This window comes from Fulmarus glacialis, unplaced genomic scaffold (genome assembly GCF_000690835.1).
Source record: "Fulmarus glacialis isolate BGI_N327 unplaced genomic scaffold, ASM69083v1 scaffold8175, whole genome shotgun sequence".
NCBI classification, from domain to species: Eukaryota; Metazoa; Chordata; class Aves; order Procellariiformes; family Procellariidae; genus Fulmarus; species Fulmarus glacialis.
In genome coordinates this window covers 214,438-230,271 of record NW_009213641.1, presented here as the reverse complement: position 1 = coordinate 230,271, position 15,834 = coordinate 214,438, and the positions used below count along the sequence as shown (strand labels likewise).

The 15,834-nt window shown below is 40.9% G+C and overlaps 1 protein-coding gene across 1 annotated transcript in view; it reads left to right on the top strand.

Annotated features, from left to right (window-relative positions):
* TGFB2 (transforming growth factor, beta 2) overlaps positions 1–12,607 on the top strand; it is a gene marked incomplete at its 5' end in the record, with an annotated part of 21,664 nt that extends 9,057 nt beyond the window's left edge. The window contains 5 exons of the mRNA XM_009578260.1: positions 5,602–5,734; positions 5,853–5,963; positions 8,335–8,509; positions 9,084–9,237; positions 11,090–12,607. Coding sequence (XP_009576555.1) covers positions 5,602–5,734; positions 5,853–5,963; positions 8,335–8,509; positions 9,084–9,237; positions 11,090–11,248 — 732 coding nt within the window. The remainder of the gene's footprint in view (positions 1–5,601; positions 5,735–5,852; positions 5,964–8,334; positions 8,510–9,083; positions 9,238–11,089) is intronic.
* Between the last annotated feature and the right edge of the window lie 3,227 nt (positions 12,608–15,834).

The following is a 15,834-nucleotide window of genomic DNA, read 5'->3' as shown; positions in this document are numbered from 1 at the left end:
TGCTGAACCACACTCAGTTTTTTGTTTGTTTGTTTGCTTGCTGGGGAGGTGATGAATTTATTAGCCAAAACTATTCCACTGTAAATTATACTTAATTGTAATTTTCCTATTCTTCTGCATCTGATTGTGGTAATTATAGAAGACTAGAAGTAGTTATTGGCCAGACCATCAAATCTGAAATAAACTAAGCAAGTTGGGAGCTCTAGTTCTGGAGCTCTAGTTATTTGAAAGAACCAGTGTGCCTTTCTGTCAAATTTTTTCCTTGTATGCATGTAATGAGTCATGAAGACAGGCTGTTCAGGCATCTGCTCTCAGTGGTTATTGTCTAGAATACATGCACTAATCTGTTCGTTCAGTTATCCCCTGCTTTAGCTGCCTATATATATGAGAAGGGGAGTAGGCAAAGGAAAATTTGAGCAAAATAATTACATTTCTATTAACAAAGTCTTGGGTTTTGGAGGTTTTTTGGTTTTGTTTTTGAATCAGTATAATTACACTGATGCCAAATGCTGCTGCTCTGCTAATATCAGCCTCTGATATGCCCCATTTTTCAAAGAAGCCATGTTTCTGCTAATTTTGCAAACATTCTGCTCTGTTATCATGAATTATATGATGTTCTCAGTGTACTTTATAAAATACAGCCTAGGACAATCCTTGTCCTTATTTTTATACTCAAAACTGTGTGATAGTTACTTGAGAGTATAACCATGTGTGCATATAAACAAACAGTTTCATCCTCCAGGATTTTAATGAAGATTTCAGCTACTTGATACTTAAATTTTTAAAAAATGTATCAGTTAATGCTCTCCAGTTGATCTGAAAAATAAGCATAGCAGGTGGCAGAAGTAATTTAGAGATCAGTATTTTCTGGAAACTAGCTTGTCATTCTTCTGAAACCAGCTTGTGACAAAACTAAAGCTTTTCACCGCTGAATGCCCTGGTCATGGTGATTTGGAATACTTCCAAGACATCACCATGGTCCAGCCTCCTCTAACGGATAAGGAGGAGCACAGACAAATCCCTGCCAGCAGAGCAGAGGGTCTCCCCCTGAAGACTGAGCAGAACGCCTTTGCAGAACCAATGAAGAGTAGATTTCAGTGGAATTTATAAAATACCAGAAATCTGGCAGACTGATGAGGGTGGCATGTGAGTGCTGTCATCACTGAGATCCCCAACTGGGCTTCCTAAACATGTGTAGCAGTACAAGCAAGAGCAATGCTTTGTTTGCATCTGGCTACTTCATGAGCCCTTTCCTGCGATTAACTGTGTTTTTCGTATACTCAAATGTTTGTTTTGCCTTGATCTGCTGGCAGTAGCTGCAGGTACGTTATATCTAGACATCCTTCATGGGTATTTGTAAGATATTTTTTTCCCCAGGTGTTTTGAAGAAGGGTCAGAATAGGAAAAAAAATGATGAGGGGAAGGTTAGCAGTGCCCATAGAAAAAGATAGCTAGAAGGCAGGGCTTAAGTGTTCAAGATACTTTGTCAAGAAGAGATTAACAAGCGTTTTGGCTATTTGATTTCCTGTGAAAGGGAGGAATCCCATACAAAAAGAGGGTAGACAAAACCAAATTGTTTTTAGAATTTAGAGCATTGCTACTGAATGCAAATTACTCTGCATACTGGGCCAGAAGTCTGCTGGATAACCTTTTGGTAACCCTTCTACCTATTCAGCTCATCCCCACATAACGTGATCATATGCATATGTTCCCTGCGTAATCCTTTCTTAGAAAAGGCAGCGTTGCATTATCACTCTGTTGAAAGCGAGACCAAATAAACAGATATACCTGGAAGAACATCCCCGTATTCAGAAGCTGCAGAGATTTTGCACAGCCTGAATTTTGAGTTTGTTGATTTTAAGCTTTCACTCACACATGTGTGAAGGTGTGCATGCTCGCACCTGCACGTGTGCAGTTGTTGTGCATCATCAGCTACTTGTGCATGCAAGTGTTTAAATGTGTCGCTCTTAAGTGAGGGAGGTGAGGTTGTGTGTAGGAAACTCTGTCTCCTACTCATGCAAGTGATTGAATCTGTCATCTCTACATGCAGGTGGTGATGCACAGTAGTCCCCGCCGCCCCGAAAGCCCTAGCCATCCACGTCGTGACCCATAGACATACCAAACTCTTTCTGCCTCTTTAAGAGGCGGTGTTTGGACAAGGTGCCAGAAGGACATGAGAAAGGATTAAAGGGGAAGATTAACTCAGTGTTCCTTCTCTCCTGTGTTTTTTTTTTTTTCCCCATTGTCTTCTGTTAATATTTTTAGTGCACTGAAAACTCTTTTGCATAAAGGCCTACTTTTTAGGCCTTCATTTAGCTCCTGCAGATACAAGTTGTGCAGCAGCATTTCTGATAACAGTGTTTGATGTGGTTGCGATGGGCTAAGCATAAAGGGAAGGCGGTGTTTACAGGCAATGCAAGGCAATGTTTATAGGTAAAAGTAATATGTCTTCTAGGACCAATCAGTATAGTTGGAAGAAGTAGACAAGCTTTCAAGCACAAAAGCTGCAAGGCACAGAAAAGGCTTTTCTTCTTTTTTGCAACTAAACTAGTTGATCTAGTAGGAAGAAAGTATTGGAAATACTGAAAGAGAACTTTTTCAGTGGGAATATAGGCTTGAGGGTGTATTGGAAGAAAAAGGTGTGTCGCTGATGGGGAAGGTAAGACCAGAAATGTAGTGCAAAGTACAAAGAAGCAAACCAAAGGGGGAAGATGGCAGAGAAAACCTAAAATGCTTATCTCGTAATAATTTCTGGAAGACTCATTTGAAGAACGTATTGTAGCTGTAAAAAATTTCTGATAGGTTCCTCCAAAGAGGCCACTTTGTTTACCACCATGTAGAGTGCAATTGCTTCAGTGTGGATGGAAACATAGAATGCAGTGTAGGAAAAGAAGTGAAGAAGTGAAGTGAAGAGTCCTTCATCAGGTTATTTTGTGGGAGGAAAGAGACCCTGAGGATCCAGCCTAGGATTTTATCATCCATTAGCTTTCCACACTTGCAACAATGTAACAGAAAAAGAAGGAAAAAATGGAAATGGTGAGGCTGGAAGATCACTCTTGCTTACAAGCAATCAGGTTGTTAAGATCGTATGTCACCCTAACAGTATAAAGATACTTAGTCAGCCCAGGAGAAGGAGATTGAAGCAGACGTGCTAATTTCACTAAGTATGGCACTCATCACACTTAACAGCCTCTTCCTTAAGAACCGCTAGCGCCCGTTTAACCCATGATGTCAATTGTGGAAATTATGCCATACTTAGTTTGTGACTTTTTAGCTCATTCTTCATGCTTTTCTTCCTGAACACGAAGCATAAACAACATGGAGAGAAGCCTTACTTTCAGCCATAGCATGGATAACATCTAGCTCTTTTAATCCACAGTGTCCGTCCTGTCCCACGGTGTCGTACAGCTTTGAAACCTGCAAACACTTTTCTTGTCATTCAGTTCATCAGTGAGGATGGATGTTCTTTGTACCATTGATACGTGCAGTGATGATTTCTTGTACTTTTACAAATGCCTTTCATGCCAGTTACACACTGCCAGCCCTCGACTTTGTCTTTTGGTAGCAATGGGTTTGGGATAAAGACATTTTATTTTCGATACCAAGGCACAGCTGAGTCTTCAGAACATATCTAAGACCAATTATAGTTAACATCAGGAGATTGCTTTTGGCACATTACTTACTTTTAGATCCTTACATCACTGCCAAAACTGAGGTATGCAGTTTCTGGAGTCTTTGGAAAGATATGACTGTGCAGAAAGGAAGAGAAATGAGCCAAGTTCTTGTGTCCCATTTGCCTCACACATCCCCCTCCCCGCCCCAACTTTGCAGAATGACAGCTGCATTACATCCTCAGAAACACTTGAGTTGACCTGATAAAGACCAAAGGGAAGGCAAAGTTATATTTGTACTTCTCTGGGACTTTCCCAGCATTGATTACTGATTCTCTCATCCCTCTGGCACTTCTGAGCAATGGTAGTCCCCTTGCTGCTGCCAGACTCTCTGCAAACAGTTGTTCAAACATTCTGTTTGAAGGTTTCCTCATAAAAACAAGTCCCAGTGTTCAATGTTTGAGTGTCCTCAGTTTCTACTGGAGAACTCAGCATCGCCTACTAGGGGCACTTAGTAATTTTCTGGACTTGGACCAACATCTTCTCATGTCTTTTTGCTAAATGTGATCAGGAAGAAGGCAGAGAGCTTGTCATGCTGCTGTTCTTCCCATAAGACAAATGTTATTGTGGGAGCTGCACTGTTGGCCTTTGAGAGGTCCAGCACTCCCTTGAAATAAATAGGGAGACTCTACATGTTGGACAGAATCTGGCCTTTTCAAGCCTGCTTTTCTGTTTAATTGTGAAAAGCCTAATTTTATCAGGATGACATAATTTCACACCTCTTTTGAAATATTTTTCTTTACATGTATTATGCAGATCCACCATTGTTCTATTCCATCAGCATTTGCTAGATGTCAGGTTGGTCTGGGCTGAGAAAACAGGAGGAAACAATGAGACATTGTCAGTTATTCATTTGGAGATGGACTTGGATGGTTAAAGAGAGGGAGAACCCGAAACAATATATGAAGTCGCTCAGCTGGCATGCCAGAAGTTACGAAGTGATGTTATCGTGTGGTATCTTAATTGGAGTTGACTTAATGTTGCATGGCATTCCAGCTTCCTGCGTCGCAAAACTATCAACATAGTAATAACCAGGAAACCAGAAACTTATTAGCAGCCAAAAGTCCGGTTGTTTTTGTCCTAGAGTTAGGGTAAATAATAGCAGGCTATGCTTGTATGTGGGAAGGCACTCCGAGTTGTTTAGATAGGAGGAAGACTTGTGGGCACTTGAAATTCTAGGCATGCAGTGCTGTGTCTTGAAAGGGAGGGGCTGGGTTTCTTTTTACAGGTGTGTTTTTTATTGCATGCTCAGTAGCAAGATTTGCTGAAACTTTTGACACAAATACAAATACAGCTGGCATCAAAGTTTGGATGGAAGCAGCATTGCCTGTTGTACAAATCCATGTGTGGCCACAATTCACACCAGGCTGTCTCTGCATGCCCCCAGGTTACCTGTATGGACAATAACTTTTTTTCTGTTTAATATATGACTAGTACTTGAAGTAAAAGGGAAGTAAGGCAATACCATACAAATTAGTTATGGGTGAGCAATATAGTATTTTCAGTGTGCAGACTACATTGTACAGGCTTTACTTTAGCATCTGGTACTATGCTCTAACCAGTGTAAGTATTACTGAAGAAGGTAAAATAGCTTCTTTTGATGTTCCAGTTATTATGATCTCTTGACCACTTGTGTTGCAGGACACGTTTTCAGGGCAGTCTTTCTGTGTGATTTCTCTTAGGAAGGAATATGTGATAGCATGTTTTGCTTGGGAGCATAAGCTGATTTTGTTAGGGTGTTTTTATATCACCTTCCTCTCCCCACGCACCCTAAGAAAATTCTTTCTGAAAACATGCCTGAACGTACATCTGCTGCATAGAGGTTTGAGTGTAATAGTTTCTTCTGCTATTTTATAATGTTGGTGGTCCATTTTAATAAAAAACAGGTAAATGTTAACCTGTAGGCAGTCATATTTGTTGTTTCTTGCAGGTTCTAAAATCTAAAGAATTATCTTCACCAGGACAGCGCTACATCGACAGCAAAGTAGTTAAAACAAGAGCTGAAGGAGAATGGTTGTCTTTTGATGTCACTGAGGCTGTACATGAGTGGCTCCATCACAGAGGTGACAATAAGTGCTCTTTGCCTTCACTCCTGCCCCAACTGTTCCTCCATTAATTCAGCAGTATTTCAGGGTCATTCCATGTGTAAAAACCAACTCCACTTACTTTTATGTTTTGCAGACAGGAACCTTGGATTTAAGATAAGCTTACATTGTCCATGCTGCACCTTCGTGCCTTCCAATAATTATATCATCCCAAATAAAAGTGAGGAGCTTGAAGCAAGATTTGCAGGTAACGAAAGAAAAATAACTTTTTAAAATGTTGTGGTACTTACTAATTGAGGAGGGAAACAAAGAGCTGTTACTGCCTCTCTAAATGGCATTCAGCTGATTGAAAACTTGCTTATTTGAGAATCTTGATTATCAACTGGTAGGAAATGGTATTGAAGGCACAAGGGTAAAACTGTATCAGCTGAACTATTCTAAAACCAGATGGCATGAATAAGCAGTCTCGTTCCATGCATGCAGCTTCAATGTCCTTAAGCATCTGTGTTACAGTTTGCAGCATGCACACAAGAGCATACATAGAATTTTGGATGTAGGGAAGACTGTTGCACAGTAGACCATCCACTGTTGGATAGCTTGAGAAAACTTGATGAATATTTTCAAAATAAACCCTTTGACTGCTGCCCATCCTAGCACTGTAACGGTTCAGGCTTAATAGAGAAGGCTACCGCTGGAAAGCAGAATTAGGATGGTGTTTGGCGTGCATGTAAGCTGCCTAGCTGCCTGCGGTAGATATGTGTGTGAGCATGGTGCGTTTTATCAGTGTTAAACAATACTTGTTGTGGCAAATTTCCAAAGTATAGGTAAGGCAACAGTTGGCTGCTTTGCTTACAGAAGCACCTTCCTTTGTCCTCACTGAATATAGAGGGTCCCAGTATTTGTAAGTACTTGCACTCGTACTTCCAGCTCTTCAGGCACACTAAATATCTCCAGCTACTCTTCTTTTTTTTTTTTTTTTTTTTCTTTTTTCTGGTCACATCAGTAATATTTTAAATTACTCTGAGCAATGGCATCAGTCACTTTGGGAAGAGCTGAACAATGCCAGACCTGTATAAATGTCCTACGGTGTTTTACTGCCAGTGCGTTGTGGGTTGAAGGAACAGCAATGATGTGCCTATATGTGTGCTCCTACTTCCAGCAGTGGAAGTCTGATTCTCAGGTGAAGTCAACAAAACTACATTAGTTAACATTGATTATCTCTATATATCTACATTAGCACGTAGAATTTATTGTAACATACTTGTATATTAGTTACACAAAGTATTTTTTATGCTGACAGCTTGATAAAAACTTAAAGATTGGATTCAGTGGGCATTAAAAAATAAACGACAGTGTGTAGTTAGGTTTATGGATATATGTGCTTCTTATGGACAGCAGACAAGGTGATACTGAGTAAATATATGAAGGTCACATAAGCTCGCTTGTGTTTTTAAGCCATTAAAGTTTCAGTTTCAAAAAGGGAAATGTTGTTTAATTGACCATGCTATAGTTATCACCCACCAGTACACATAAAACTATGGCTATATTAGAACCAACCCAAATTCTGTTTATACTGTTCTCATTTATTAAAGTATATCCTGATTTGGTTCATTTGTTTTCCAAGGATTTGGCTGTATTTCTTGTCAAGTATTAAGTTTTTCTAACCATTGTTTCACTGCATTGGAATTTTTTCTCTAAGTAAATACATGTACTGTACATACGATTAAAGCCATTGTATATTTAAAAAATTGGTAGTATGATATTTGGTCGCTGTAATTGCAAATGTTACAAAAAGAAAAGTGTTTCTTTTTCTCTTTAGATAGTATTATCTGGTTTAGGAGGTTAATTTTCAAAAGGGTCTTAGCAACAGGCATAACATGAGCTGTTTGGACTCTTAGGAAAGGCTAATACCTTGAGTCTTTTGCCTGTGCTTTTGCCATGGTAAGAAGCTAGGAAGGCAGTTAGTGTTTCAAGAGAAAATACAAAATGTGAGGTCATTGATGGCCACTTCAAGAAGAAATAGTTTGATCAATGTCGTTGCCGTGCCCATACAAAAGAAGGGGCTAGAATAACTTTCTGGGAAAAACTCAGATTTAAATAAACTGGCAATGGAAGACAGAATTTACAAGCATTAGAAAGAGGTAAATGTGATAGAGAAAACTAATGGGATGGAAGCAAGCAGTGGGAAATGCAGGTGAAGTATCCAGAGCAGCTTTAGTGGTGTTACAAGGTTTTAAAAGGTACATAGCTGTTAAAAGATGGGAATACTGCCCTAAGAGAAGTGACAAAAGCATCACTGCTTGGGGCATTTGAAACTAAGCAATGCAGATGCAGTGAGTGAAGTAATCTTTTCTGTTACTCATTTCAACAGTTCTGGTAAATGTACTGAAATGCCATTAAATGGCTGTGAATGTGGGAGGGTTGATACAATAGATAACATGAGAATTGTGAGTATCTTAGGATTCTTGGGTTGAAATTTGCCCCCACTTCCCCAGTAAACATGCTCAGCTGACACCATCGTTGCCCAGTTTCTGAGAGAATTTTTTTAAAGAGATGGTTTATTTAATTTGTGAAGAAAAAGCAACACAATGTTTATCACCAAAATGTATTTTTTGAAGGTATTGATGACTACACATATTCCAGTGGTGATGTGAAAGCTTTAAAGTCCAATAGGAAAAAATACAGTGGGAAGACCCCACATCTTCTGCTAATGTTATTACCCTCCTACAGACTTGAGTCGCAACAGCCCAGTCGGCGGAAGAAGCGTGCTCTAGATGCTGCCTATTGTTTTAGGTAACTATGCATCCATATTCAGTATACTTACATAGTAGTATCAGCCTGTGAGGTATAATGCAGTTGCTTATCGTATTTCTTTACGGTTGGCGTTTATACAGAGCGCGGACCCTCATTTGCAGACCCATGGGGTCTGTGTGCAGCAGGTATCTGCCCAGTGGTCTCCAATACTGCAGAGACAGTGGCAGATGAGGAAGGTTGTGGCCTTAGAAAGCAGAAGCTGAGTTCCGTCAGGGATGATTCCCAGACTCATCAGCCCCATAATTACAGCCAAATTATCACCTCCACTGTGCTCACCTACTCAGAGAGGCCACTCGGTAGGACCTGGAGAAAAATACTTACTAGTCCTCCAGCGAAAGCATTAGCTTTGTCTGTATAAGCAAGTCCTGCCATGTCTAAGCATCTGATCTCAGTTACAGTATAAGATACTATTGACGTGATTTGGTTGTGAATTTTTGGGACTTGGACTTGCCTGCCTGTAAAGCATCACTCAGGGAGCAAGCAACTGGATTATTTTTATTCCCTGTGTTGTCTTTGTTATGACTGATGTGTTGGTCTGTATTTTATTTCCCAGAAACGTGCAGGATAATTGCTGTCTGCGTCCACTTTATATTGACTTCAAGAGGGATCTTGGCTGGAAATGGATTCATGAACCTAAAGGATATCATGCTAATTTCTGTGCAGGAGCCTGCCCGTATTTATGGAGCTCAGATACTCAGCACAGCCGAGTAAGTAATGATTTTGCTAATTTTCAACTTCTGTTTTATAACTGCAGAGTGAAATAGGTTTCTAGGACTGACATCAGCACCAATGCCCAGAGCTGATATTTATTATCTCAATAACTAAGAATGATGAAATGTGGCCTTATAGAGGGACTTGCACATGTCCTCAAGCTAGTGTCGAAGCAGTAGGAATGTATTGGCCCAGAGGTTTTTTTTTAATGTGTTCATTGATATGATATGGATGGATTGAATGCTTTTGATGAGTGTGAGCTTGGTGTAGCTTTGGGAGGCTGCCTGGGAAGGGACGTTTCACTATAGGGCATGAGTGGAAGATGGCACAATGAGTTCAGTCAGCAAAGGCACTGCGGGAGGCACTATCAGAGTAACAAAAGGGCTGAGTCATACCACCTGATTATCACCTACTTTTATGACCTACCATTTTTCATTTTTTATCGTTACTGATGTGCTACCATGCTGAATTTCATGAAAATGTACTGATTTATGTGCGTCTTTTACTTCAAAAGATGTATTCATTCTTGTACCTTGGAAATTTAGATGGGACTTTTTATTTTAGGGATTAGATGTGGTATTTTAGCCAACTGCCTTAGGATGAGTAGTATTCTGCTGTGAAGTGCTTATTTCTCTCAACTGTCAATAAGGATGTCTAGACAGTAAATGCAAGAGGCAGACATTTGCGTCGCAGTTGTCATAAAGTGAGAATTTCACCCTCAGGTCCATACTAAGAATGATGTCTCCCCTTTTTCAGGCCTCCCTTAAAATACCAGATTAATGTCAGCCAGCAGGGAGAACTCTTTGTGTCCAAGGGGCAGCTTGCTTTCCCTTTGGTCTGTAAAGCCATGATAGCATGTTCTTCCTGAACTTACAGATCCAGATATAGATATCCTTTGTGGCTGTCACTGGCTGTGGCATTGTACTATTAGCAATGTCAGCAGGCAGAGGTATAAATAAGGTAAGTAAGTATGTTTCCGTGCTGGTGTGGAGTAGTAGTGTACACATCTTGAGGCAGCACTTGTTTTTAAAGGAAAGAGGAAGAATAACTGTCATGGTCACAAATATGTGGTTTGGATAGTTGCCCAAGGAGTCAGAAGTTGCTTAATAAAGTAGTTAGTGTTGCTGTCCTGAACAGATCTTCTGTCTCTCTAAGCTGCAAATGTTGTGTTGAAGTTCTAGGAAAAGGTCACTTGGTGTTTGGCTAACACATTAATGGCATCCTCAGAAATACCTATGCATCATCAGCGGGTAACCTACATACTTCCCTTGCAGAGAACCATGCATGTGAATCCAACATGACATAAAGCACCGGTGCTGCTAACTTCACCGCAGCTGATTCTCAACAGGAGTAACTTCAGCTTGAGTCCTGGTGCTTGCAGGGCGGCATTCATGGACTTAGTAAAACGCAGCCGGAGAGGAAAAGCAGAGGAATGCTTATGCTCTGAAGGGCTCTCTTCTCCCTTTGGTGCACTTGTAGAGCCAAAATCCTGTAACAGCAAATGGCGATCTGAGGACACAGATAAAAACCTTTCAGTTTCTTCTTTCCATATCAATACAGTGTCTGTGTTGATTCAAAGGGCTACGCTTTCAAGGCAGGCTCCAGGCATGTACCTGTTTTGAGGTTTAAGACTCTATGGATAAAACCTTAGGAAACTCAGGCAGATTGTGACACCAGATTAAACTGGAGAAGCATAAAAAATATTAAAATCCAGGAATCTTCATACTGCTTTCAGTGGGCTTTCTCTCAGGCGCTGTGGAAGGAAGCGATGCAGAAAGGAATTTGCTCTGCAGCGTCAGAAAGCAGAGGTAGCTGTCTTAATCTCTCTTTTTTCCTTTCTCCTTCTAGGTACTCAGCTTGTATAACACCATAAATCCAGAAGCTTCTGCCTCTCCGTGCTGCGTGTCCCAGGATTTGGAACCCCTCACCATCCTCTACTACATTGGCAAAACACCCAAAATCGAACAGCTGTCCAACATGATCGTAAAGTCTTGCAAGTGCAGCTAAAGGATACCCCTGAAACAGCATGACGTGTGTGTATTAAAAAAAATAACCAAGGAAAAAAAGAAAGAGAGAGCGAGAAGGAAAGAAAGAAAAATGAAAACCCAGGTTCATCAGTGTTAAAAGAAAAAAAAAAAAGAAGAAAAAAAGCGGTACTAGTCTGAACTGTTTGAAAGTTTGTTTTGTTTTTTTTTTTTTTAAACTGGCATCTGGAGCAAAACATTGAAGGCCTTTATCCTACATTTCACCTACACATAGTGTGAGATAGACAAGAAGCAAAGTTAAAGAAAAAAAAACCTTTTAAAAATAAACACTGGAAGAAATTTGTTAGTGTTACTATGTGAAAGGAAAAAAACAGGAAAATCCCATGAAGTGGAGTTGCTGTATCTGTCCCGTGCCTTACTTGATCTCTCTGTATTGTTACACAATAGGCATCCTACCCATTCCTCTTAGTTGTAGAGTTAACAGTGCATTATTTATTTGTGTGTAAAAACTATCAAATGAACATTTCCGTATCGCCATTGGAAAAAAGAAAACCAGCCAATGTGGACAAAGTGGAGACCAAATAAGCTGCCAGAAATGCATATAAAGCCTAAAGGAACACAAGCTCAAAAGAATCAGAAAAGTAATGGTTAGTTTAGTTCGATTAAAATAGAAATCAGTTATTACATTATTGAGAAACTCTGCCTTTAAAATACCTTATTTTTCATGCCAGCTGCCTAGAGAGGCTTCTTGTAAGGTCTCAAACCCTTGTTTAAAATACTGAATTATTTACTAATAAAGGACACTCTGTTTCAGTCTCAAAGACAAGTCTATAAGATTTTTTTTTTACTGTAAATGATTTAAAATGTCAGTTTAGTAAACCAGTGAAATATTTAACATGTACTGGTCTAATCTTCAGACCTTAATATGTTGCTGTATAGCTATGCTATGGGATTTTTTTGTTCTTTTGGTATATGTAACCATACCTAGAGTATTACAATAGGTGGGTAGTAAAAGCCAGCTTAATTGGAAACATATCTGTAGATCTCTATTTGTAAACTATTAAAAAATTAAGTACTTTATGTGTAATGTGTAAATTTTCACCATATTTTTGTACTCTGTAATACTGTCAGCTCTCATGAGTTTGAATTTGAATTTGGGGCTCTTTTTGATCACTCAGAATCATGTGTTTCCCTCTAGCTGGCCAGTATGAGTAGAGTCCCTATATTTTGACTTGCACTACAAATACATGTTTTATAATAATTGCTATACATGTGCTTTGTATATTGTTCATCATTATGACATAAGCTACCTGACTCCATTTGTTTTTCTGTTTCATAAAAAGGATGGACTAAAGCGATCTCTCCCCCCCCCCCCCACTCCTTCCTCGGTTGTCCCCATTTGTAACACTTGAATCGCGATGCAGTTCGGATTCTTAGACCTTTTTATTTCCTTTCGGCTGTAGACATTCAAACAGATGGGCAGGGAGCGAGGTGTTGCAAGAAGAGACGTCCCAGCCTGGCTGAGGCAAGGCAAACCCTTGCAGAGAATGACATTCACCACTGTGCAGAAGGCCGGTAGGAAGCGTCTGCCGTGGCGATGCCCCAAGTGGGGCGTGAGGGGGATCGGTTTGCCGTCAGAGGCCGTGCGTCGGCCTCGCACGCAGCCGGGACTTGTCCCCGCAGTTAGTCCGCGGGACTGATCCTGCTCCTACTGCAGGTAACAGGTTTGCCTTTAACTTCTGCGGCAGCGTGGCAGGCCCCTTTAGGCTATTGGTGTGTGTGTAAGGATTTAGAGGATCAGACCCCTGATTTTTGTGAGTTTGCCAATTTTTTTTCAATTGAGTTCACATTAAAGCTTCTTTTAAAAAAAGAAAAGGAGAAAGGAACGTGGGGTTCCTAGGATTTTGTTGTTGTTACACATGTTTAAATAGTGTAGAGGGAGTAAAAAAAAATAATCCACATCATACTCTTCATTTAAAAAAAGCCCTAACCTAAATCAGCAAAAAGATCATGAAGAAGGCGCATTCAGTTCATTTGACATGATGAATGGTTTTGCACGGCAAAGCTGGAAAACTGCGTTAGAAGCATACTACTTGGATGAGAAGGACATTTTCTGTCATTGACCCGAGCGGTGTTGGGAGGACGCTCCTGAGCTTGATGTTGTCAGCTCCAGTTTTAAGAAGTGCAATTTCTTTGGCTTCAGCAGAACACTGATGCGAAACTGAAGTACCGCAGCGGCTTGCACACGCAGCTCCTCGGGACTTGGGTAGAGCCTGTGCTTATTGCCTAGACGGAAACGTAGCCCCACAGATGATCTAATCCCACCCGTTGACTCAGCGCAGAGGAGGAGGTATGTTAGACTTCTGATTTATTTAGTGAGTTGAGATGAACAAGTGAAAAATCTGTCCTGCTAACACTTGCTTGAGCCAGACTTACTCCAGTGAGAAGATGCACTGAACTCAGTGAAACTCCTCAGGGTAGTAAATACTCTGGATTTTGTTGTATACAGCAGCAAAATTAGTTTTATCAGGTTCAGTATGAGAACTGTATTTTTGTTGGACAGGAGAGGAGACAAGGATGAACACATTTTAAATAACTTAAAACATTTTTGCAATTCTCTGCTGTGGGAATGCAGCTCAGAACCGGTTTTGAAGCTTTGAAAAAGTGGAATAGGAGATAGCATAGTTGTCCAACTATACTCACTATGCGCTGGACGCAGCTGAACATTTTGGTTTGGGTTTGGAGTTTTTCTCTAAATTTAAGTATAAAACCTTATTTCTGTAAGTCATTACCCCCAGATCGAATTTTTTTTTTTTACCTTTTTTTTTCTTCAAAATGCACTGATAGTATTTGAAATACTCTATTATAAAGCTCCTACAATTTTTTGTTTGTTTGTTTGTTTATTAGGCATCTATTTCCCTTTAATTACCAAGGATGTTAGGCCTGATCCTACAACGTGCGGAACTTATGGGTGAAATTCCCCTTTACAGTGTGGGGTAATGTGAGTCCTAAGCACCGCTCAGGTCTGATGTAAATCCCCCTCGAATGATGTTTAGATGGGTCTGCAACAGCTCAAGGACTTTGTGCCAGAAGCCTTATCACGACGAGGTAATTGCCACTGTCTGAGCAAAGTCCCTGAGAACTGGTGGGAAATGTTCAGCACCTTGAAAGATCAGACCCAAGGGGTTGACTGGAGCTGAGGGGGAATCTTAGCACTTAGCTGGGTGGGATAGGACAGCATTTGTGATGTGTTTAGCATCAATACAATTGTATGGTTGGCATGGTTTAAAGGAGAAAAAAAAGGAACTTAAAGGACAGCTGTGTTGTACTTTGGTGATCGATTACTCTGTATTTTAACACATTGTATGTCTGTTTTTGTGGTGCTCTAGTGGTAAATAAATTATTTCAATTACATGCTGGTGTTGCTTTCCTATGGCAGTGTTCTTCTGGTGTAGGCGATTCCTCAGCTCTGGCTCAGCTTAATCCCTGCAAAGCCTGATTAGGTGTGTGATTTTAATGTCTGTGACCTTGACGCGGTCCGGCACAGGCTGAAGTGAAGAACAACCATCCAGGGTGGACGTGAATCACTTCTGCTCTGAGGATTGCTTTCCCCTCAGCCACTGCAGTATATGTCGTGGTCTATAGGCAAGAAGTGGCTTCTGGTTGACCGCCCTGAGCAGCAGCACTGTCCCATGTGTGTGCAGAATAGGTACTGCCCTGGGCAGGAGCAGTGTTACCCCATGGCCCCACTGAGCCTGATCCCTCCCCAGAACCGTGCCCTGGCAGTCCTCTTGGTGTAGGCACCAGTTTTGGGGGCTTTCCTCTCTGGTAGAGGATCTCAAAGCAGTTTCTGTAGTGCTATGGGAGGTGACAAGGTGGTCTGTTTCATGATGCCCATACACTAAATGGTCCCACGCCATTGTGTCCTTCAGTAGAGCTCAGTGAAACTGTTGGGTTTGTATGTTGTACAAAACAGTCTACAATGGGATAAGATGTGGTATTGGAGGAGAGGCAACAGACACAAGTTGGAACATGGCAGATTCTGGCTTTGTGAAAGGAAAATATTTTTACAGTGGAGGTGGCCAAGCCATGGAACAGATTGCCCAGAGAGGGCATGACATCTCCATCCTTGGAGATACTCAAAACCAGCTGGGCAAGGCTCTGGGCAGCCTGCTCCCACTGCGCCTGCTCTGAGCAGGAGGTTGGGCTGGAGACCCCGCAGAGCCCTGCCCACCCCCATGAATCTACAAACAGTCGTGCTCCAACCCAACCACTATTTCTGTCACTGGCTAAAAGAGTGCAAGAAACGCTGGTGCTCAACTGCCTCAGCTCTTTCAGTTTGCCAGCAGCAGCCATGTAGTGACATGGAAGTGATTTTTTTGACAGAAAATGGGATTCCCTGGTTTGTTGTAAGTCTCTCTCCATGCACTCTGCAATATGCAATTGCATTATCTAAGCAAATACGAGGATGCCTGGTATTGAGCTTTTCTTTATCAGACTTTCTGCAGCTCTAGTCACTTAAATAAATAAAACTGATGGGAGGAAGGGCTACAGGACTGTATCATTACTTTTAAAGTTGATAAAATCATATATGAAAATGCTTCCAGA